The sequence below is a fragment of the Zeus faber genome (assembly GCF_960531495.2).
Source record: "Zeus faber genome assembly, chromosome: 11".
NCBI classification, from domain to species: Eukaryota; Metazoa; Chordata; class Actinopteri; order Zeiformes; family Zeidae; genus Zeus; species Zeus faber.
This window is the reverse complement of record NC_137205.1, coordinates 32,166,918-32,192,765: the sequence shown is the minus strand read 5'-3', so window position 1 is coordinate 32,192,765 and position 25,848 is coordinate 32,166,918. Positions and strand designations below refer to the sequence as shown.

Below are 25,848 nucleotides of genomic sequence, written 5' to 3'. Positions count from 1 at the left end.
CCATATACATACGTCTATCCCATATACTTAAGCCTATTCCATATACATAAGTCTCTTCCATATACATAAGTCTTCCCATATACATAAGTCTATTCCATATACTTAAGTCTATCCCATATACATAAGTCCATCTCATATACATAAGTCTGTCCCATATACTTAAGCCTATTCCAAATTAATGTCTCTTCCATATGCATAAGTCTATTCCATATACATAAGTCTATTCCATACACATAAGTCTATTCCATATACTTAAGTCTATTCCATATACATAAGTCTATCCCACATACATAAGTCTATTCCATATATATGTCTATTCCATATACATAAGTCTATCCCATATACATAAGTCTATTCCATACACATGAGTCTATTCCATATACATAAGTCTATTCCATATACATATGTCTATTCCATACACATAAGTCTATTCCATATACATAAGCCTATTCCCGTTCTCTATTTTGTACCCCCACCCTGCATATCCTTTGAGTTTTTATTGTATTTTATTTTATTTTATTCTATATATTTTATTTTATTCTATAGTAATTACTTACTCTATTAAGTTTTAGGGATCAGTTAGTTAGTCAAGTAGAACTTCTTAGGTTGCTACTTCAGTCTAGAACATATTGTGTGTAATCACCGGGTGCGTTGCATTGACATTTCACTGCATATATGTATGAAAGTTTGTATACGTATGAAAGTATGTATATGTATGGAAGTATGTATATGTATGAAAGTATGTTTATGTATGTGACGAATAAACCTCTTGAATCTCTTGAATCTATGTCCACAGTCAATTTTATTAGATATAATTTTTTTTTTATAAATATAAAAGCTGGAAAACTCTGAAAAAGGGGATGCCTTTTCCAACTTCCTTGAATACATCTACACTTTGTCTGTTTTTTCCTGTTGTACAGTATATGAATAGTTTTATACTTTTATACTCGATTGCTTCCCAGATACAACATTGTGATATTTGGAGGAGTGGGTGGTTTCTGCAGTAAGGGAACTGACTGCTACTCTATTTGAATAATTCCACATGCGGTGCACTGGCTCCACCAGTGTAGACCTGTGTCTTGGTAAACATTGTGTACTGTAGTCTGTCAATACTCTTAGAAGCTTTGATTAATCATTGATTTAAATATATAGCCAGTGCACAGCATGTGGAGTTACTAAAATTTAAATCTGGGGGCGCCACTGAACCTTGACTCACGTAAATTGCTGCTTGCAGCTTTATTTATTCCGATTATTCCCTCTATGCATGATTCTGTATATAATTTGTTCTGAAATTAGTATTAAGTGAGTATTTAGTGTACTAATGGAACGTAACGACCATGGCCCACTGCTGTCATGATCTCCGCCTTCATCTACCTTCCCCTCCCCCTCCTTACCTGTCTCATTAATCCAACTCTATTCACCTGCGCACACAGCTGTTCCCGATCTGTAATCTGACCCCTATATATGCCTCTCTCACCAGTCACCCATTGCCAGATTGTCTTCGATGCTTGCACCAGACTCTCCAGCGTTCTCCCGACTGATTCCCCGCTACCGACTCTGCCTGGCTCTGACCACGTATCCTGCCTGCCCCCCCGCCTGTCTTCTCTCTGCACTCCTCGTTATCGAACCTGCCTGTCCTCGACGATGTATCCTGCCTGCCCCCTGCCTGTCTTCTGTCCGCTCTACAAATAAAAGACATTACCAAATATCCCTGCTTGCTTTGTGCTGCAATTGGGTCCTAACCACACCCGTTACAGTACAATCTGGCCAACAATGGACCCAGCACACAACCCCGAGTTGCTGGCACGCATGGGAAGGGTGGAGTCACTGCTCCAACACCAGGAGGCTGTCCGAGCCTCCACCTCAGCGGACGTCCGGCTAGCAGTGGCTAGCCAGGAGCAAGGGCTCGCCATGCTAGCTGCCCAGGTCCAGCAGCTCGCCATCTCTCTCGGTCAGTTCATCCCGCCACCTGCTTCCCCGGACCCACCTCCACCAGCACCGGCCCAACCTGGGTACTCCCTGGAGCCCCGGGTGGGGGTTCCAAAAGGCTACGCCGGAGACGCAGACGGCTGTAGTCCGTTCATTATGAACTGTTCCATCCTCTTCGCTCTGCAGCCCCACACCTTCGTCTCCGAGGAAGCCAGGGTGGCGTTCACTGTAAATCACCTGACGGGCCACTGTGGGGAACGGCCGAGTGGGAACGACACACACCAGCCTGCTCCTCCTTCCACGCCTTCGCCGCCGAGCTCTGCAAGGTGTTCGGGGTGTCATCACGAGGTCCCGATGCTGCTGGTGGTCTACTGGGTCTCAGTCAAGGGTCCCGCTCCGTGGTCGTTTACGCGATCGACTTCCGCACCCAGGCTCGACTGAGCGACTGGAACCCGGCAGCCCAGATTGACGCGTTCCTGATGGGATTAGCAGAGTACGTGAAAGATGAGCTAGTTTCCCACGACCTGCCCACCTCTCTCGATGGCATCATTGAGCTTGCTTCCCGTATCGACCGACGCATCCAGGCCCGGCAGCGAGAGAGGCGTCAGAGGCAAGTGGAGCGCCGCCCAACAACCCGTCTTCCAGGTTCCTCCGGGCCGCCAGCTCTTCCAGCCCGTCAACCCACGAGTGAGACCTCTCCCATGCGGGTTGGCCGGGCCAGCCTCACCCCAGAGGAGAAGGAGAGACGCCGGGTGGGGAACCTTTGCCTCTACTGCGGTCTAGCTGGACACTACATTTCCGGGTGTCCGGTAAAAGAGCCGGACTCGCCAGTGAGGGAGGAGGTCCTGGTGAGCCACACCTCCAAATCCCCCTCCAACCTACGCCCCCTGTGCCAGGTTTAGCTGCTCCTGCCCCAAGGCTCACATTCCCTCGCCATACTTATTGACTCTGGTTCCGATGTTAACATCATCGATGATAACCTAGCACGGCAGCTGTCGAGTTCTCCTGCCTTCTCCGGTACCTGCCACTGCCCTGGATGGCCGCCTGGGACAGTCACCCATCAGACAGCGCCCATCCGCATGCTCCTGTCCGGCAACCACCACGAGACGATACAGTTCTGCATCCTGCACTCACCTCGTCACCCTCTCCTCCTGGGGTTCCCCTGGCTCCGGCGTCACAACCCACACCTCGTCTGGACCACAGGAGCTATTCTGGGATGGAGTCCTGCGTGCCATCAGGTCTGCCTGAAGCAAGCCGCCGCACCTCAGCCACCCACCAACTCCAGCTCCGCACCAGACATGTTGGGGGTCCCCGTTGAGTACCTCGACTTCAGGGAGGTCTTCAGCAAGGCCAAGGCAACATCCCTTCCCCCGCACAGGCCGATATTGCCATCGACCTCCAGCCCGGCTCCACCCCCCCCAGAGGCCGCCTGTACTCCCTGAGAGAGGCCTGCCCCTCGTCTCATCAGCCTTCGAACTCCTGGAGGGGGCACCGGTGTTCACCAAGCTCGACCAACGCAACGCCTACCATCTGTTCCGGGTTCGAGAGGGGGACGAATGGAAGACGGCGTTAAACACTCCCTCCGGTCACTACGAATATCTGGTGATGCCCTTTGGTCTCACCAACGCCCCCGCCGTCTTCCAGGCCCTGGCTAATGACGTGCTCAGGGACATGCTCAACAAATTTGTCTTCGTGTACCTCGACAACATCCTGATCTTCTCCCGATCCCAAGCTGAGCACGTCCACCATGTCCAGACGGTCCTGCAGGGCCTCCTGGAGAACTCACTCTTTGTGAAGGCGGAGAAGTGTGAGTTTCACGTCCCGTCCGTCTCCTTCCTGGGGTACGTCGTAGGGAGGGGGACCATCCAGATGGACTCCACTAAGGTCTCCGCCGTCACCACCTGGCCCGCCCCGGACACCCGCAAACAACTCCAGCGCTTCCTCGGTTTTGCCAACTTCTATCGGAGGTTCATCCGAGGCTACAGCACAGTGGCTGCCCCCCTCACAGCCCTAACCTCCTTCAAGGTGCCGTTTCGGTGGTCCGCCGCCGCCAACGACGCCGCCAACGACGCCTTCCTGGCCCTGATGGCACGGTTCACTTCAGCCCCCATTCTGGTATTGCCTGACCCCGGACGGCAGTTCGTGGTTGAAGTGGACGCCTCCGACGTGGGAGTCGGAGCTGTTCTGTCCCAGAGAACCGCCTCCGACCAGAAGCTTCATCCCTGCGCCTTCTTCTCCAGGCGTTTAACCCCGGCCGATAGGAACTATGACATCGGGAATAGGGAGCTTCTCTCCATCAAATTGGCCCTGAAGGAGTGGCGACACTGGCTAGAGGGAACCCAGCTGCCGTTCCTGGTGTGGACTGACCACAAAAACCTGGAGTATATCCAGTCTGCCAGGAGACTGAACTCCCGTCAGGCCCGTTGGGCGCTTTTCCTTACCAGGTTCAATTTCTCCCTCTCCTATCAGCCTGGGTCACACAATGTCAAACCTGACGCCCTGTCCCGGCAGTTCTAGGAGGAGGAAGACGCTGCTGACCCTGACACCATTCTACCGTCCTCCCGTCTAGTTGCCACACTCACCTGGGAGGTAGAAGAGAAGGTCAGAGCCGCCGCCCAGGACCAACCTAGACCCAGCGCATGTCTGCCTGACCGTCTGTTCGTCCTGCCCGACCTCCGGTCCGAGGTTCTCCAGTGGGCCCACAACTCGCGACTCACCTGCCACCTGGGGATCCAGCGGACGAAGGAGGTCATCCAGCGTCGCTTCTGGTGGCCCTCCCTGGGTGAGGACGTCCGAGGGTTCGTCAATGCCTGCCCCACCTGTAACCAGCACAAACCCTCTCTTCTTGCTCCTGCTGGTCTCCTACACCCACTGCCGGTTCCTCTCACATCTCTGTGGACTTCGTCACAGGTCTGCCACCGTCTAGCGGCAACACTACCATCCTGACCGTGGTGGACCCATTTAGCAAGATGGCTCACTTCGTGCCTCTACCGAAGCACCCGTCGGCCAAGGGCACCGCCGAGCTATTATTGTACCACGTCGTCCCCCTCCATGGCATCCCGGTAGATGTTGTATCCGACCGGGGTCGTCAGTTTGTCTTCTGGAGGGAGTTCTGTGCGCTCCTGGGGGCCACCGTCAGCCTGTCCTCAGGGTACCACCCCCAGTTCAACGGCCAAACAGAGCAGAAGAACCAGGAGATGGAGACGGCCCTTCGCTGCATGACATCACAACACCGGTCGTCCTGGTCCGAGCAGCTTTTGTGGGTGGAATATGCCCACAACACCCTGACCAGTTCGGCCACAGGCCTCGCCCCCTTCCAGTGCGCCTACGGCTTCCAACCGTCTCTGTTCCCAGCCCTTGAGAGGGAGGCTTCCTGCCCATCCGTCCAGGCCTTCATTCGCTGCTGCCGCAGGACCCGGGCCAGGGCAGCCCTCCTCCGAGCCGCTGGCCGCAACGCCTCTGCCGCCAACCGTCGCCGCTCCCAGGCCCCGGAGTACAAGCCGGGCCAGAAGGTCTGGCTCTCCACCCAGGACCTCCCCCTGAAGGTGGAATCCAAGAAGCTGGCTCCTCGGTTCATCTGCCCGTTCAAGATCGAGAAGGTCGTCAAACCGGTGGCAGTGCGGCTCAAGCTCCCCAGGTCCATGCGGGTCCATCCCACCTTCTAGGTGTCCAAAGTTAAGCCGGTCCGGGAGAGTGCTCTGGTCTCCTTGGCGCCTCCCCCGCCTCCTCTGCGCTTCATTGACAGGGGTCCTGCCTTTTCTGTCTGCCGTCTCCTACGTTCCCGCCGGCGTGGGAGAGGCCTGCAGTACCTGGTGGATTGGGAGGGTTACTGTCCGGAGGAGAGGTCCTGGGTCCCTGCGAGACACATTCTGGACCACACCCTCATCAGGACGTTCCATCAGCGTCATCCTGACCAGCCCTCCAGACCGGGTCAACCCTCCCAACCGCAGACCCCACCACCTCTCTTGTCTGGACCCTCCAGCGATGGTTAAGAGGCGGACGATGTCGACCCTGTGGGTCCCTCCTACGACGAGGAGGACGAGGCCCATTCAGCGGAGGACTTGGAGATGGACGGGGACCATCCGGACCCCTACCCCGACCCTGCATGGACTTTTGGTTTCAATTTTATTTTATTTTATTTTTTTGTTGTTTAGTGTTTGGGACGTCAGGAGCTGTCCCTTGAGGGGGGGGTTCTGTCATGATCTCCGCATTCATCTACCTTCCCCTCCTTACCTGTCTCATTAATCCAACTTCATTCACCTGCGCACACAGCTGTTCCCGATCTGTAATCTAACCCCTATATAAGCCTCTCTCACCAGTCATCCATTGCCAGATTGTCTTCGATGCTTGCACCAGACTCTCCAGCGTTCTCCGGACTGATTCCCTGCTACCGACTCTGCCTCGCTCCGACCACGTATCCTGCCTGCCCCTCCGCCTGTCTTCTGTCTGCACTCCTCGTTATCGAACCTGCCTGTCCCCGACCACGTATCCTGCCTGCTCCCTGCCTGTCTTCCGTCTGCTCTAAAAAATAAAAGACATTACCAAATATCCCTGCCTGTCTTTGTGCTGCAATTGGGTCCTAACCACACCCGTTACAACTGCATCCTGGAAGCTCAGCGCCACCGCCAGCAGCAGCAGGATGGAGGCTCTCCCCGCACGACACATGGTTCAGTCCACTCTCTGCACTGGGAACAGCCTGGAAAACTAAACAGGGAGCGCCACAAGCACACTCCAAATGAACGGTAATGTAAACGTGTAAGTAGTTTGTAGGTTGTAGTGTGGAGTTTGTAAGATGTAGTGTGTAGAATGTAGGAGGTATTGTGTAGTTTGTATGAAGTAGTGTGTAGTTTGTAGGATGTCATTTGTAGGAAGTAGGGTGTAGTTTATAGGATGGAGTGTATGTTATGAAGTGTGGAGTGTATAGTGTGTAGTTTGTCGCGATTAAAGTGTAGTATGTGGAGTGTAGGTTGTTGTAGTGTGTAGTTTTATTTGTACAATGTAGTGTGTAGTATGTATTGTGTATTGTGTGGTTTTTAGGATGTATTGTGTGGTATGTAGTAGTGTGTTGGGTGTTGTTTGTGGTATGTAGGGTGTAGTTTGTAGAATGCAGTGTGACGTGTTGGATTGTAAAGTGTAGTTTGTAGTTTGTGGTATGTTGTGTAGAGTGCACTGTGTAGTGTGTGCTATGTAGTGTGCAGAGTGTAGTTTATAGGGTGTAGTGTGTAGTATGTCCAGTGTAGCCTGTGATAGGTAGGGTGTAGTTTGGAGATAGTAAGTGGTCGGGTGTGTTATGTAGTGTATAGCTTATAGGGTGTAGTGTGTAATATGTAGTGTGTAGTGTGTAGCAAGTGAAGCTGTTATAAACGTGTTCATTTAAAGTAACTAATACTCTGAGTGCTTTGAGTAATGGACTTTATACTCAATTTCAAATAATTCATTTCATCAATACTTTTTACATATTTATGATGAGGTACAATATCTGCAGCTAATGGTACTGTGAATTGAGTACCATGGTTTAATACTCTGACTACAGAAGGTAATAGGATATTCTGTCAAGAGTTAAAAAAAACAATGAGAAAATGAACAGAATAAAATCAAATCAATACAAAGTGGAGATCTCACCTCTCTGTGGTGCTGCTCCAACTGTTTCTCATCTGCTTCAGTACTTATATACAAAGCTTCTCAAACACCTTCACCTCCCCTCAGGGATCAATAAAGTACTTTCTATCTCATTAAAACAATATTCTGCACATGAGGCCAAGCTAATATTGATTAATTAAAAAATGTCTGAGTACATAGAGTGGCATGTGAGGTAGTGTACATATGCCCAAGGGAAAATAAATGTTGTAAAACAGATCTCAGATCAGACTATGGGACAGTGAGGGGACAGCCCTGGCCAGTTCCTGAGCTCAGGTGGACGCAAGGAGATCAAACCTGATCGAGTTTCACTCTACTTTCTGGGGAGAGGTTGGCACCACAGCTTTTTGGCTCCAACTCTCCAAGGGAAGGAATGAACTTCCTGTTTGTTCTTGTAGGTTGTCAGATACGATGACCTACAAGATGGAGTTGGTTTGAAGGTGGTGTAAGGCTGCTGCAGCTGCTTTCAGTGATGCATTAAGCATTCAATGGTGAAGCAATGATCAATTTTGAAATACACTCCAACACCACCACACTGCTGCTTTTTCACTTCAGCAAACATAGGCTTCACTTCACTTCAGAGGCTTTCAATTCACAATCAAAATGAGAGATGGGGCCCATCCCATCCAATATCGGTATCGGGCGCCGATACTGACGTCATTCACTCATCGGATATTGGACTAACATCGCCCTTCTCTAAGCAAAACATTGAGGCATGAAGAGTTTTAAATGCGTTGGTGATATTTCTCTGGATTCTTTGTTGGGGAAAATGGGGCAGATTGTACAACAGCAACATTTGTGTGTAATATTTTCTTGATGAATCCTAAGGCAGTTCCTAGTTTTTTGTTGTTAGGTGCCAAACTCTCAGATTTGGACAATATTGTCGCTGTAGATACTAATTCCGCCGGCAAATTTCTTTGTCTCCGTGTGCGATGCTGTTCATCAATGTTTTCCTTTACCCTCCGTGATCCTTCTTAGAGCCTCATGTTGGTCAGGCGATATATACTTTCTTGGGAAGATGCTTCTCTGTTAAACAGATACACTGAACCCAGCTGTTTACATTTTTTTTTTTTGGCATTGATATTGCTGTCACTTGAGGAATCTTGTTGTGCACATTGCAACAGTGAACCAGTTTCTCTCTCTGTTTTGAGGTGTAGGACACAGTGTAAACGATATAAGAGTAAGCATCGACAACATATTGATTTTCTCTGTTTGCATTCCAACATTGCTAAAGCTCTCTGTTGTATTGATTCACCCAAATATCACAGTTTTATTTTCAAAACAATGTTTTTTTTTGTTCTAATTTTCTTGTCAGCAGCTTCAAATGTCTCTAGAGATATTCTAATAGAAGCAAACAAAGTCAAATGAAACGAGTCCGGATTCAGAATAATTTCGTGCAATTTTTCATAATGGCCTCTGTTTGATCTCTTGTCATTGTGGATTATCAATAACTTTTGGAGGTAGTTCATAATGATCGTGTCCCTCACACTCTTCACTATCAGCCTGTTTTTCTTGTTCAGTGTGTTTATATCTTGTGATAAATGTTTGGTTACTTGGTGGCCTTGGGTAATGTCATCTACAAATTGTTCCCTTATTCTTGCATGTTTATGAGTGTATCTTAGCTATTAATGAATATACTGTACGTGCTCCCCCCAAGATGGCCATTCCAGAAAATATTTGTAATTGATTGTAAAATTAAATAAAGAAAAGGTCACTCATGGTTCATCACATTTGACTGTTTTCTTCTTTTATTTGGAACTTCCATACAAACAAAAAGAAGGGCCTCAGACAGCCTGAGACAGCACTCCAAGTAAAAACAAAACATTCAAAACAGTAAAAACAAACTCTTCAGAAATCACAGCATCACACGGGATTATTAACATGCAAGAGCGTGAATGTCAGTATGAAATGTAGGTATGAAACCGGTTTATTCTCAGAGTGAATTGACAACTAAGTTGTCTGTGTCATACATGTCATGGCGGGCACAGCCGACCCTTTGTTGTTCAAGTTGAGACACATAATCAACTTCTTTGTGTGTTGCGACGTGGTGGCCTAAATCTTCTTTACGGGGCAATACTTTTCCAAATCAGGAGCCAGACCTTAGAATCTGAGACACTTGGGTCTTGTGGAAAAGATGAATTGATCCTATTTTTCTCATATTTTCTATTGACTTCCACTCAGTCAGGTTTACTGGTGCAGCATGGACTGGGTTTTACGCTTTCTGAGCGCCAGGCCGCTTCAACCGGAGAATGGGCAGAGGAAGACTAAAACGCTGAATGGCAGTTTAAAGCTTCAACACCACCTTGTCATGTCACGCTGTGACATGACATTTTTAGGGGAAGTTCCAGAGTCGGAGCTGGAACATTGAGTCTGCGACACAATGACTTAAAAACAGAACTGAGATATGGAGATATGTACAGAGCCAACATGTTATGTAAACGTGTGTGTGTGTGTGTCTGCAGTCACAGATGGAGAAGCTCTGAACTTTTCCTGTCGTGAAATGCTGGAGGTTTTTCATAGAACTGGATTTAATAACAACTCGGCTTCACAACTCAGAAACACCCCGTACTTTATTATAGTCATCACCATCATCATACTAAACATAGCTGCAGGCAGAAGTTCACGGGGTCTACTTTTGTCATTTTCATTACTGTACAATTTGCAGTTTTCTTCCACGTGTTTCACCACCATCATTTAATTTTCCTGTGATTTCCATTGTTTTCACTTATTGAAGATGATAACGCTCTAAAGATGCAGTTGCCATGAGACACTTTGGATTTTGTTTCACAATGGTAACTCAATTCTATAGTGTTATCTATTCTAAGATTATTATTTGAATGACAGATGTTACGTTCTAAACAAAGAATATTTTTAAGATATATTGTCAAAGGAAAGAATTGTCAGTTAGTATTGTCAGACTCATTGACTACAATTACATTAGTTAAATTTTAATTTGTTTCATCTTCAGTGCTGTCAGCAACGTTTGAACTGAATATGAATTTATTTCATTGTCTAAAACATTTTTAGTGCGGTCATTAGTGACAGTAAAGGAGTGAGTGCTTACATTGTCAAAGGTTTTTGTTTGTATCTTTGGGGATGAATTAATTTACATCATTTACATTTAGTCATTTAGCAGACGCTTTTATCCAAAGCGACTCACAAGGGAGAATAACATTCAGCTACATTGCGACAGAGATTAGTGTAAAAACAACATTGGTATAACAATAAATACTGCAAGGTGGTGCTAAGTAATTGTAGATTAGGACAGGAGGTACTCACTGAAGAGCTGGGTCTTCAGGTGCTTCTTAAAGACAGAGAGGGAGGTCCCCGCTCTGGTCATTTTTGGCAGCTCGTTCCACCAACGTGGAACTACAAATGAGAATAGCCTGGATTGCCGTGGCTGTATGGCCGGCAGAGCCAGGCGACGCTCATTTGACGAGCGCAGCATCCGGGGGGCAACATGCGCTCTTACAAGAGCACTTAAGTAGGTGGGAGCATTCCCAGCAATCACTCTGTAGGCCAGCATAAGAGACTTGAACTTGATGCGGGCGGCTACAGGTAACCAGTGGAGCTCGATGAGCAGCAGAGTGACATGTTCCCTCTTTGGCTGGTTGAACACCAGTCGCGCCGCCGCATTCTGTATCATCTGAAGTGGCTTCACCGCACAGGCCGGCAAGCCTGTTAAGAGGGCGTTGCAGTAGTCGAGACGGGACATCACCAAGGTTTGTACCAGCAGTTGAGTGGCATATTGGGTCAGGTACGGCCTGACTTTTCGGATGTTAAGTAGTGCGAAGCGGCAGGACCGGGAGACGGCGGCAACATGGTCCGAGAATGTCAGTTGGTCATCAATAATGACACCAAGATTCCTTGCAGCCTTGGTAGGAACAAGAGATAGAGAGTCGATTTTAATATCAATGTTGTGATAAATACCTTGTTTGGCCGGGAAGACCAGCAGTTCCGTTTTCGCCAGATTTAGTTGAAGATGATAATCCTTCATCCATGTGGATATGTCAGCGAGACAATCCGAGATCCGCGTCGAGACAGTGGGGTCGTCGGGCGGGAAGGACAGATAGAGTTGAGTATCATCCGCATAGCAGTGATATGAAAAGCCATGTGAGCGGATGATCGGGCCCAGTGAGGTGGTGTATATGGCAAAGAGGAGGGGTCCCAGCACCGAGCCTTGGGGCACCCCTGTGGTGAGGCACAGACAGCTGGCCTCACCATGTCACACTGAACGAGCGCCCAGTAAGGTAAGATTCGAACCAGGAAAGTGCACTGCCCGTTATGCCCATGCTTGAGAGTATGGACAGGAGTATGCAATGATTGACAGTGTCAAAAGCAGCTGATAAGTCAAGCAGAATGAGAACCGAGGATTTGGCAGCAGCTCTAGCAGTTTTTAAGGCCTCTGTCACAGACAACAGGGCAGTCTCGGTGGAGTGACCACTTTTGAAGCCAGATTGAAGTGTATCAAGAAGGTTGTTTCTTGACAGGTACTCTGTAACCTGTCTAGAGACCGCCCTCTCTAAGGTTTTGGAAAGGAATGGGAGGAGAGAGACCGGCCGATAGTTTCCTACTTGATTGGGATCGAGTGAGGGTTTTTTGAGCAGTGGTGCGACCCGAGCCGCTTTGAAAGCGGAAGGGAAAGTGCCGGAAGTTAGGGAAGAATTAATCACATGTGTGATTGCCGGGGTGATAGTCGGTGATATGGCTTGAAGGAGGTTGGTTGGATGGGATCGGATCTAGCGGACAGGTAGTAGGACGGCTACATGTTAGTAGTTTAGATGCCTCACTTTCAGCGAGGGGAGTGAAACCAGGGAACGATGAGCCTAGGGCTGGAGGAGACAGGTTGTGAGTAAGTTGTTTAGTGAATTGGCTGCTGATGGCTGCCACTTTGTCAGTAAAAAAGGAGGCAAGGCAGTCAGCAGTGAGGTTAGTAGCTGGGGGAGGTGGTGGAGGGTAAAGCAGAGACTTGAAGGTGGTGAATAACTTACGTGTGTCTGTGGCACCGTTGATCCTATCGTTGAAGAAGGCCTTCTTGGCAGCAGTGATGCTGGAAGAGAAGGAGGACAGCAGTGTCTGGTAACTTGCAAGATCCTCAGTTGTTTTGGATTTGTGCCATTTCCTCTCGGCTGCTCTGAGGTCAGTGCGCGTTGTCCGGAGGGTGTCAGTCAGCCAAGGGTGCGACTGGGTTGAACGAGCAGGTCTGGTGGATAGTGGACACAGGCTCCAGACATGAGCTCAAGGTGGAGCAGAGGGAGTCAGTGGCATCATTAACCTGCAGAGAGGAGAAAGTGCCGTGAGGTGGAAGAGAAGAGGAGAGCACAGAGGAGAAGTGGGTGGGAGACAAGTTGCGGAGATTGCTGCGGATAGTAACCATGGGTGGGGAGGTGGGGGGTTGTTTTGGTAGCTGGACATTGAAGTGGATGAAGAAGTGGTCAGAGAGATGAAGAGGAGTGACCCATAGGTTGTCGGTGGTACAGCTCCGAGCAAGAATGAGATCAAGCTCTTTGCCAGCCTTGTGAGTCGGTGGAGTCGGGATCTGTCTTAGGTCGAACGAGCGAACCAAAGACAGGAAGTCAGCCGAGCTCGCACTGTCCAAGTGGATGTTCATGTCTCCGAGGACGAGCATGGGACACTCGTGCTCAGGGATTGATGACAGCAGGGTGTCAAGCTCATGTAGGAAGTCACCTAGTTGTCCGGTGGACGGTAGATGACGACCACATAGGCTTTCACCGGAGCAGTCACCAAGACGGCGTGATATTCAAAGGAGGCAAAGTTGTTTAAAGGCAGCAGTGGATTAAATTTCCATGTGTTGGAAATTAGCAGGCCAGTCCCACCACCACGGCCAGATGGTCTGGATGTGTGGGAGAATGTGTAGTTAGTGGAGAGTGCAGCCGGGGTTGCGCTATCTTCCGGTTTAATCCATGTCTCAGTGAGAGCAAGGAGCTCCAAGGAGAGGTGGTTGGCATGACCAGAAATGAAGTCTGCCTTGTTAACTGCAGATCGACAATTCCACAAGCCAACAGAGAAGGAGGTCTTTGCAGAAGATGTTTGCTGCAGGGACCTGAGGTTACCCGGATTGCATCGGCGTATGGTATAACGACGCTTTCTGGGTGACCTTGAATGTAGTATAATAAATAAATATAATAAATATAGACTTAATGTATTTAGTCTATATTTTTATTACTGGGTGGTTTGCAATCTTCACTTACGCTTTGTTGTCGTTGTGTGTCAGTAACATCTGGCTGGAGTCTGGTGATTTCAAATATCGGTTGGTTTGGCAGAATGAATTGTTACTTTGACAGAAATGACGACAGATTCAATGTTGTTGTAGTAAGTTACAGAACTACTCCCAGGGTCACTCATGCAGCGCAATTTGGCTTCTTGCGTGTGAATGAAGAAATGCGTACCACTATTCCTGCTTGATAATGTAAATGCATTACGCAAAATAGTTAATAAGCATGCATCATTATTTAACAGTGATTTCTTAATTGCTCCATCAATTTGCATAGCTATATTATACAACGCAGAGTCATGGTGATCTACACCAATGCAGCCAGTAAATGGATTGTTATACTTTATTTGGAATGTTGAATGAAACATAGAATTGCCAACAAGACAAATTGTTATTGCAATATAATCAATATAATGATTAAATATATAATAATAACCCTGTCATTGTTCTAACTTACCTTGTGTGAAAGTACGTGTGCAGTTGTTTTGATATTCCTGTGAGTCAATACTATATAACAGCTTGTATTTTTCTGACTCCTTGCTGGATCTTAAATGCATCACTTACTTGCACATTCAATTGGACTTGACTCTACGGAGTCGGGGTTTTGTGAGGATTTACTGTTTTTCATATTTTTCATTAATGCGGCAAAGTAATAGGGACCACAGAGATAAAATATAAATTCAACAGATCTACTGACATCTACCAGGTAAGAAGGTACGTAAATATACAAGTAAACATATACTGTAGTTTGTAATCTCTAAGCACTGGACACTGGAAACGGTCCAATGTACATTTTGAATCAGAACATGAACATTTATAGTAAAAAGTATGATAACGTCATAAAGCGTCTTGCTGTAAATCTCATCTCCTTCATTTTGTTGATGAACAGGGACATGATAGTCAAGCAGGACCAGCTGGATACTAGGGGTCAAATATGGTCGGCTTTTATTCATATCTGGTCCGTATGTGGATGAAATTGAAACCACAAGATGCTTATGACATACCGGTTTAAATGACACCTCACCCGTGTTCGTAGCTTCTGCTGTTCTTCTGTTTCAGATAGTTTTAGATTTAGAATCAAGACAAATTTTCCCGAGCAATTACAATAGGGGATAATTATAATAACAGTAAAAAAGAGCTTTTATTTGTTCAGCACCTTTCATACTGTACATGCAGCTCAAAGTGCTTCACATTAAAATAAGTCCATCAAATAGTAATCATAAAAAAGCAAACAAGCAAAATTAATTTTACCAAATAGGTAAATATTACACTATAGTCTTCCCCAGAGGGAAATTTCAGTATGAAAAATACAATTATAAAAAGCAATCAGAATAAAACTGGAAAAAAGAAAATGGCAATAAACCTGAGAATTACGGTAGAAAAATTGGAAATTTATTGTAAACTTGAAAAGTTTACAATAAAACAACTTACAACTAAACAGGCAAAAAGAAAATAGATATATTTTTAAAAGATAATTTTTAATTCACAATATTTCATTTTGGGCCCTTTTTGATGTATTCTCTAGCACTGCTGCTGTGTTTTGTTTTGTCTTTAAAGGCATTTTTGTTTTAATTTTTACATTATTCTGTCTCTTACCGTGTGTTTGAACCCAGTACAATAGACGGTATTTAATTCATCTCTTTACCTTGATGTCACCTCCTGACAGCTCCAAGGGCCCCAACGAGACCTGCGCCACCGGGCTGCGGGGATGATCCATAACCTGGAGCAAGAGTTTGATTCAGCTGGATCGGACTCTGAAAGGTCATCCGTCGTGGCTCCCTCAACACACTTGCGAAGATAAGGTCAGGCTTGAACACCGACATACTTGATGACTTGCTCATATAGACCCATATTTATCACAGAAAAGCTGATGTTACCTGCACCTTTTCATGCGTGCTTATGGATGGATCCATCCTTATCATCACTGATCACCACCTGCAGAGTTCTCCGCCTGCTGGAGATCTCTATCTGCTGGTGAGCCGGCTAGCTGGTAGGCTAGCAGATCCCTATCAGGAATCCCAGAGACAAATGCTAAAAGGTTGAGCCGTGGGGCCACCTCAGTCCAAGGGAGAGATGGACTGATAAAGAGCAAAGTAGTTGAGGAGTCTTGGAATGTGTGGCGTCCCATGACAGTACCCATTGTATAAGATAATTATGAACAGACGGTGCCAGGTATAACCAAAAATATCAGGAAAATGGAGAAAGTGGTGGCCTGACATTGAACAACCATGGCCAGCTGAAGGAACTTGGCATTCTGCAGCTGTTCGTAAAGGAGGGACAGACATGGTTTGAAACTGCAAAAGAAAAAAGAGAACAAAGTAGACAAGAAATAAAGAAAAATGAAAAGGAAGCAGAAAAATTGATGGAGAAGATTACCGTACCCTTCTCACATACAGCATCTGTTAAGAAGCCCCCGCCTTATGAGAAGGAGGTGAAGTTCACTGATGTTTATCCCCAGCGATGACAACTATCTCTTCAAAGATAAGGATGGATTGAAGAAAGAGGAGAAGAAGGCCAGAGAGAAGGTTTATAGATGTGCAGAACAGAGGGTATTGTAGGTAGATAATGCACTGCTGCGCCCCCTAACGGGAGCAGCCGAAAGAAGAGGATTCTTGGTGGTGGAATGAGGAAGTAAAGGAGCAGCTATGTAGATAAACACTGATGATTATCTTGATAAGGAGCATGACATTGAGAAAAGTGTGCCACATATGACTTTAATGGTGGCTGAAGGATTTGAGCAGAAGCATATAGGAAAAATGATGGAAGAAGCTGCAGTATTGTCAAGAAAAAGTAGATTATTGGGATCAAACAATAACCCATGGACACAGAAGCATCATGTTCGGATAAGGAAATTGTTGCATGCAACGATGAAGCCAAAGGAAATAGCTGTACCTAATTGTGCAGCACACAAAATGGAAACGTCAAGGGTTACTCAAGGTAACAAAGCAGCGAATGAGGCTGCTAAAGCAGTTACAGGAGCAAACAAAGCAGGCAAAGTTCTTCTTGTCACTCATGAAGTGGACTTGGAAGATAAAATCACACTCAGAGATTTGATTTCAATGCAAGAAGCTGCGTCAGCCATAGATAAACAATCATGGTTGGACCGAGGGGCCACACAAGAGTCTACTGGTCTGTTGAGAAATCATGAAGGACTGATGGTAGCAACCATCAAGGGGGGATTTCAAGGGGGGAGGCAAGGAGAAAAATCAGGAAAGAGTATGGTTTTTGGGCACCGTACTTGCTTGAGCAAATTGATTATGTCATAGGCAGATGTACAATCGGTCTTAAAAACAATGTTCAGAGGGGTGTGAGGAGTCCACCCGGTCACATTCCAACTCCGACAGGTCTCATGCCTGCGTTGGTTGTGGATTTTGTTGAGACTGTACTCAATCAGCACTTTGGTATTTAAATGCTTCTTTTGCACTTCTGGTTAGACGTCAACTGCATTTCATTTGTTCTGTACCTGTACTCTGCTAGTGACAATGAAGTTGAATCTAATACATGTCATGACACAGGGTCCTCTCCTGAGTTACATTACATTTCACAGACGCTTTTATCCAAAGCGACTTACAATTGTTCAAACACCGACGGACGCAGCCATCAGGAGCAATGTGGGGTTAAGTGTCTTGCTCAAGGACACTACAGCATGCTAGCAGGAGGAGCCTGGGATCCAACCAGCAACCTTTAGATTACTAGATGACCAGCTCTACCGCCTGAGCTACCATCCCCACCCCGAGTTAGTGTGTGGATGGGGTTTTCAAACATGCCACTTGTTAGCCCAACCAATGAGTGTCAGGTGTAGCTGCTCAACCAATGAGTGTCAGGTGTAGCTGCTCAATCCATACACCACCCCCCCACATCAAACTGAGGCCAGGAAGAGACCCCCCCACCCAAGGAGGGAACAAAAATGAAAAAGTTCGAAACAGACTCTGACACAGGGTTGCTATATCATAAAAACACTGGAACCGGGTTCCCTTACCTTATACAAACAAATGTCCATAAAAAATTAACAGGTCCCCTTCCGGAGGACTTGTCGCTCAGCATGGTTGACCGGCCTCCTTCCACCATGGCACAGACGGACTGCCCCCTCCTCCCTCCAGAGCTTGGGGCCTCAGGCTGCTGCACTGACTGCTGATGGCGTGGCTGGACTTGGCTGCTGCTTGGAGGGGTGGCCTTACTGCTGGGCTGCTGGATGGTTCCAGCGGTGGCTGCTGGGTGCAGGAGCTAGCTGCAGACGGTTACCCATGGTGATTGCTGCGGCTGCTACTCCCCCGGACCCCTGGGTTCTGCTGCTGCCAGTCGGGATAGGGCTGGCCCGTTGACCCGCTGGTGGCTCCAGGGCGTCTTCAGAGGGCCCCTCTGTGTTCCTTTTCCTTGCCGGAGAGTCCCTGTACATGTGCCACTATGGCAGTTCCGCCTGCCACATCAAGTTGTGTTTTCAGGGCACGCCGGCAGAGAGACAGAAGATGACGGGCTGTAGACACGAGTTTATTGCAGAGAGGCAGAATTAGCCAGTAGCTAACTGAACATGTCATGACAGGGCTCCTATCCTGTGTGAGGATGGAGGTTTTACCTGCTGCACGTAAGACCAACCAACAAGCAACAGCTATGCAGCCACTCTGATCCCAATCACCTAGAGCCAGGTCAGGAAGGGCTGCTCAAACCATCCCATCCCCACATACCCGACACCAAACTGAGGGCAGGAAGAATTCCTGGCCAAAGCTTACCCCCCCTCCCACCACCCAGCAGAGAGGAAAAAGTGAAAACATTTTTTAAAGACTCTGGGTTCCCATACCTTAAATAAAATGGAAAAAAAACACCCAACTCTGGAACAGGGTTGCCATACCTGGAATTACCTGGAATTAGCCAGGAGCAGACAGATCATGTCATGACAGTGCTCCTATTCAGAGTGTGTGTGAGGATGGGGTTTTTCAGCTGTTGCTCCTTAGCCCACCCAATGAGTAACAGGTATGCAGCCACCCTGACCCAATCATCTAGATCCAGGTCAGGTGTGGCTGCTCAAGGCATCCTAGCACCACAGTATAATTTTGCTCTGATTGAATTAACAGATATTGTTCGACAAAAATACAGTTTTCAGAATTACTAGGTCACATAAGAAAACGCAAAAAGGATTGCACAGATTGCACAGACTGGTAGATCGGACAGAAAAAATGGGTATGACCTCTAAGTCTATAACGCGTGTCTTCAAAGATCACTACATCTTGGTGTCAAAAATCACGTCATGCTTCTTAAAAACATGTATGTGGATTGACTTAGATTTGTAAATTGATTATTTGGTACTGTTTGGAAAAAGCTCTGCTGATGGTGACACACTCCCATCAACAATATTCATAATCTTAGATGATGAAAAAGTGGGAAAGACAACAAGAGCCATGAAACCATGCAGAGAGGGCTGGAAACAACCAACACCAATTGAGCCCGATGAGGACACTGATAGTGGTGGTATACAGCGCAAATTTGTATTTGGATTCGGGTACATCCCTATACTGTTGCAGGATTTTTGAACAGTATCACTTCCATCAACTTTTCCAATAAAACCCAAAGACCTTTTTTTTTAATTTTTGTTTGCAAACTTCCCGTGAAGCACTTCACAATGGCCTTCTGTTTTTATCTGAGAAGTTTACATCGGTTTTGCAAGAATCCAGCAAGAAATCACTGGTGAAGCTGCAAAATTTTGCAAGAGTTCGAATAAGTGAACATCTTATTTGTTGTTAATAGGGGGTTTCCAGTTGACGTTGTGTCACAGTATGATAGTTATCATATATTTCTGCATTCTGGCTTGTTTTCACTTTAAAAAACATTTGTGCAAACCTAATTCTCAGACAACGACTAGTGAGGCCGGGGGGTGGTCATCGCATCCAACAAATGACAAGAACAAACAGGAAGTCCTTTCCTTCCGATGGAGAGTTGGAGTCAAAAAGCTGTGGTGCCAACCTCTCTCCAAAAAATAGCATGAAACTCAATCAGGTTTGATCTCCCTGTCCACCTGAGCTCAGGAACTGGCCAGGGCTGTCCCATCACTGTCCCATAGAGTCCTAGATCTGTTCTACAACAGATATTTTTCCTTTGGCTTATGTACACTACCTCACATGCCACTCTCTGTACTCGGACATTTTTTTAATGAATCAATGTTAGCTTGCTCTAATATGCAGAATATTGTTTTAACAAGATAGAAAGTACTTTATTGATCCCTGAGGGGAATGAAGGTGTTTTAGAGGGTTTGTATATAAGTACTGAACCAGATGAGAAACAGAACAGTTGGACCAGCACCACAGAGAGGTGAGATCTCCACTTTGGATTGATTTTATTTTATTCTTTTAATAATTAAAAATAATTAATATGTTCTATTCGATTGTGATTGTTACTTTAACCCTTGACAGAATATTCTATTACCTTCTGATGTAAAAGTATTAAACCATTGTACCCAGTGCCATTACTTGCAGATATTCTACCTCATCATAAATATGTAAAAAGTATTGATGAAATGAATTATATGAAATAGAGTATAAAGTCCATTAATCAAAGCACTAAGAGTTTCAGAGACTTTAAATTAACACGTTGATAAGAGTTTCACTTGAATGGTTTACACTGTTGATGTATTTGGACGCATTCTCCTACGTTGACCCTTCAAGCATTCTATAGTTCTAAACAAAATGCTAACTAACCCTAACCTGCTGCCAACTACTAACCTAACCCTAACTAACCCTAACCTGCTGCCAACTACTAACCTAACCCTAACTAACCGTAAGCTGCTGCCAACTACTAACCTAACCCTAACTAACCGTAAGCTGCTGCCAACTACTAACCTAACCCTAACTAACCCTAACCTGCTGCCAATTACTAACCTAACCCTAACTAACCGTAAGCTGCTGCCAACTACTAACCTAACCCTAACTAACCCTAACCTGCTGCCAATTACTAACCTAACCCTAACTAACCCTAACCTGCTGCCAATTACTAACCTAACCTTAACTAACCGTAAGCTGCTGCCAACTACTAACCTAACCCTAACTAACCGTAAGCTGCTGCCAACTACTAACCTAACCTTAACTAACCGTAAGCTGCTGCCAACTACTAACCTAACCCTAACTAACCCTAACCTGCTGCCAACTACTAACCTAACCCTATCTACCTATCCCCTTGATTTCTCCAGATATTGAACAGATATCCTCCCTACAGCCTACACACTAGAGGTGAACAGAGACATCGTTACTGTCTCTGTATCTGTTCCACCTACAAAATGAACCGTCTCTGTCTCTGTATTTGTATAGAAGAGTGTGAGTGGGCGTGGTTAATACCAGAACTCACCTTCAACTGCTACATCATATAACCTCATATTCACTGCCAATGCAATTGTTGTGCCTTCAAATTAATTACATTTATTTAATATTGGCATATACAGTAATTAATTATGAAATATCTTTCCACATCCTCATACTGTACTTTTCATCTCTCGCTCTCATTTTATAGATTTAACTACACTAAGCTTCATAAACTATCTGCCCCCCCCCCCCCCCGCATTTAGACTGATTAGAATGAGTACAAACTATTTACAGTAAAGAATATAGAAAAATATCTGACAGTTGAAGGGAATCACGTTAAATTCCGATGATGCTGCCTTTGATGTGTGAAAGTTACTGCAGTTCACTCGGGAAACGTAAACTACTACTTTACAACAGTAATTATATTGATATTCCATCACACGCTTCTCATCTCGCTCAGACGATGGGTGATGGGCGTGGTTCTCAGCAGGGGTTCTGTCTGCCAGACCTGCATAGAGTCTCTGTGGTTCTCATCTGTATATACCGTCAGGTCTCAGCGTTAGGAACCCTCCCATGTGGGAATCAGCATAGAAGGTGGTGGTGGGGTGGTTCTGTTTGGGTGGAGCAGAGCAGCCAAACATGGAGAACCGGTCCCAGTACCTCCACTCATCACGTCGGTGGTAATGTCACGGTGCTTTGTTGTGGGAACAAGCGAGCAGAAAGCTGCAGAATGAGTCACTACCCTGGAGACACCCGACAGCTTTTCTATCCAATAATAACCAACAACTTCACAGAAATATCTGTTTCCATCCCATTATTTGTGTTTTCCACAATAAAGTATCCAGATACCGGTACATTCCTAATATAAACTACACTCTACACACTATACATTACATCCCACAACCTACAAAACTACAAACTACACCCGACACACAACACACTACCTCCTACAAACTACACATGTTAGGCCCACGGCCTCCCAGCGCCACTAGAGGCCGCACTCATCTGCAGCTCCCCCCTTGAGCCAGTCTCACACACCTGGGATCAATTACCTGCATCACTCACACAGTATTTACTCCCCAGCTCCCCAGTCACTCATTGCCAAACCGTCAACTAGCTTACCCGAGTTGTACAGCTACTGGCTCCATTCCTAGTTCCTAGTTCCTAGTTCCTAGTTCACACTACAAACAGTGGGGATGGTAGCTCAGGAGGTAGAGCTGGTGGTCTAGTGATCCAAAGGTTGCTGGTTGGATCCCAGGCTCCTCCTGCTAGCATGCTGTAGTGTCCTTGAGCAAGACACTTAACCCCTAATTGCTCCTGATGGCTGCGTCCGTCAGTGTTTGAACAATTGTAAGAATTTGGATAAAAGCGTCTGATCAATGTAATGTATACACTACAAACTACATACTTATTTCTGTTACTTACCTTTAAATTTTGAGTTTGTTTGTGTCGCTTCCTCTTTAGTTTTCCAGGCTGTTCCCAGAGCAGAGAGTGGACTGAACCATGTGTAGTGCAGGGGGAGCCTCCATCCTGCTGCTGCTGACGGTGGCGCTGAGCATCCAGGATGCAATGGGCCAAAGTTACGGTAAGTTCCATTAGTACACTTAATACTCACTAAATACTCTTTTCAGAACAGAGTATATTTAAAATGATGTAGACAGGGAATCTTCTTCTTCTTAGGGCTGCTCCCGTTAGGGGTGGCCACAGCGGATCATCAGCCTCCAACACCTTGTGTTCTGTGTATCTTCCCTCCCTACACCACCCGCCTGCATGTCCTCCCTCAGCACCTCCATCAAGCTTCTCTTTGGCTTCCTCTTTTCCTCTTGCCTGTCAGCTCCACCCTCAGCCTCCTTCTCCCAATGTAACTCTCATCTCTCCTCCACACGTGTCCAAACCATCTCAATCTGGCCTCTCTCACTTTTCCACCAAACTGTCCAACCTGAGCTGTCCCTCTAACGTCCTCATTCTTAATCCTGTCCATCCTTGTCCCTCCCAATGAAAACCTCCACATCCTCAACTCTGCCACCTCCACCTCATCCACCTGCCTTTTAGTCAGTGCCCCCGCCTCTAAACCGTACAACATGGCTGCTCTCACTAGTCTCAGTTCCCTTTCTGCAGAAACCACCCACTCCTCCAAATATCACAATGTTGTATCTGGGAAGCAAATGAGTATAAAAGTATAAAACTATTCATATACTGTACAACATTAAATCACAGTCAATGTGTAGATGTATTCAAGGAGGTTAGAAAGGCATCCCCTTTTTTAGAACTTTCCAGGTTTCTTGCTTTTCTTTCCTCTTTTGTTTTGATGGATTTTTTTCTTGACTCTTATATTTATAAAACAAATTAAGACCTAATTCAATTTACTGTGGACATATGCAATCATTGTGCATTTTAACAACTGCTTTGCATACGTTCTATCGTATTAGCGACCTGCCAACCTTGGTCAAAGATTTGGAGCCACAATCAGGCATTAGATTGTTACAAGTTTGCTCCATTGCACTGATCCAGAATCTTTACTGTATCAACAGGTTTGGTGGGAGTGTCGGGGATGGGACGACGACCTGTGGATGGTAAAGTATGCCCCATGACAAGAACATATTTGACCAAAAAAACAAAAACATTTTATTCGTTTATATTTACTCAGCAGAGCATCTTAGAATGATCAATTTGAGCAACTATGATTTCGCTGGGGACCCCCAGGAACCTCCTGAAGGACCTTTGGTGGGGGCCACACGTTGGATTAGTACGATCAATAACTGTAATGAGTGTCCAAAAACAGTGTTTTAATACGTGGAGCTTTTCAGTTCTCTTTATTTTCTTGAAATGTGGTTTAAAAACATGTTTGTCATTCGAGCAGCAGGATATGAATTTTAAAACACAAACACACACACACACACACACCCACACACACACACACACACACACACACACACACACACACACACACACATACAGCACAGAGTAAAAGGTGTTAGGTGCATGCATGTTTGAAATATGCACATCATTCTGTGTTGGGAACATACTCCTACTTCCTGTTGATGCGGCAGCTTTCGCCGATGCCTTTGCACCTGTGGCGGCCATATTGTTCTGACTCTCAGAACTGTTTTGATGACTTTGAACAATGGGAGTCCAAGGATTGAAATTGGACAAATGGCCAATGGAGGAGATGACAAAAGCTTGTTTTTAAAAAACAACTAGAAATGTGATGAAACAAAAGGTCCAAAATTTAAGTTTTCGACTATTGGGATCGATATCCATGCAGATTGTGAAAAATCGACCAGATGGAACATGGCTAACCAGATAAAGTGGCGTAATAATAATAATAATAATAATAATAATAATAATAATAATAATAATAATAAAAACAATAATAATCCCATTATTATCCCAGTGGTCCTAATAATCATATAGATATAAATTATCATTTCCGAGGATTTTTTTGTGGTGAGGATTGGTGCATTTCTCTAGAGACGATTAGTATTTTAAAAAAAGCTAAAAAGTTTGAAAAAAGAATTAAAAAAAATAAATAATTTCAATAAATTAAATCATTTGAATAAAAATTCAAGTAAAAATACAATTATAAAAAATTCAAAAATCGAGAAATGACCAAAGAATAGGAAACAGAAATAGTCAATATAAATTAATAAATATACAGCATATAGAAATGTGATTCAACACACAGGATAAGTTATCACAGTATGCATGATATAAATGTTGTGCTTGTTTCGCTGCAGCTTGTCCAGGTTTCTCGCTCCGTGCGTGTGATGCTGGAACTGGATTTATAATCGGTACAGACTCCTGCGTCACGTTTATCAACGAGGAGAAAAGCTACGAGGAGGCAGAGGTGATCCAACACTCCACACCTTCACCCTGCTCACGTGATCCGCTTTGACTCAGATGAAAATCCTTCATTTTAAAACCTTTCATTTGATCAGAGAGCGTGTAGAGACCGTTCTTCCACTCTGGTCTCCCTGGACAACATAGTCAAGTATCGATATCTGTTCTGCTCCATGGAACACATTGAGATGCCGTACCTACGTATCTGGGTGGGAGCCAAGAGACAAGTGAGTGGCAGTTCATGCGTTCATAACAATCACTCGTGCGTTCATAGCAATCATTCATACGTTCAAAACAATCATTCATACGTTCATAACAATCATTCATATGTTCATAACAATCATTCATATGTTTATAACAATTATTCATACACATATAACAATCATTCATACATTCATAACAATCATTCATACGTTCATAACAATCATTCATATGTTTATAACAATTATTCATACACATATAACAATCATTCATATGTTCATAACAATCACTCGTGCGTTCATAACAATCATTCATACGTTCATAACAATCATTCATATGTTCATAAAAATCATTCATGTGTTCATAACAATCATTCATACATTCATAACAATCATTCATGTGTTCATAACAACCACTCGTGCGTTCATAACAATCATTCATATGTTCATAACAATCATTCATATGTTCATAACAATCATTCATGTGTTCATAACAATCATTCATACATTCATAACAATCATTCATACATTCATAACAATCATTCATGTGTTCATAACAATCATTCATACATTCATAACAATCATTAATATGTTCATAACAATCATTCATACATTCATAACAATCATTCATACATTCATAACAATCATTCATACATTCATAACAATCATTCATATGTTCATAACAATCATTCATACGTTCATAACAATCATTCATACATTCATA

The 25,848-nt window shown here is 45.2% G+C and overlaps 1 protein-coding gene across 2 annotated transcripts in view; it reads left to right on the top strand.

Moving 5' to 3' along the window:
* The first annotated feature begins 20,085 nt into the window (after window positions 1-20,085).
* The window catches only part of LOC307237070 (C-type isolectin Sp-CL4-like), a 7,067-nt gene continuing 1,304 nt past the window's right edge, over window positions 20,086-25,848 (top strand). Inside the window, exons 1-5 of one of the 2 annotated variants that reach the window (XM_080009688.1) lie at window positions 20,086-20,101; window positions 22,549-22,669; window positions 23,616-23,657; window positions 24,822-24,931; window positions 25,023-25,151. In XM_080009688.1, coding sequence (XP_079865814.1) covers window positions 22,588-22,669; window positions 23,616-23,657; window positions 24,822-24,931; window positions 25,023-25,151 — 363 coding nt within the window. In that variant the 5' untranslated portion in view covers window positions 20,086-20,101; window positions 22,549-22,587. The remainder of the gene's footprint in view (window positions 20,102-22,548; window positions 22,670-23,615; window positions 23,658-24,821; window positions 24,932-25,022; window positions 25,152-25,848) is intronic. The other variant, XM_080009689.1, reaches the window with a different exon arrangement.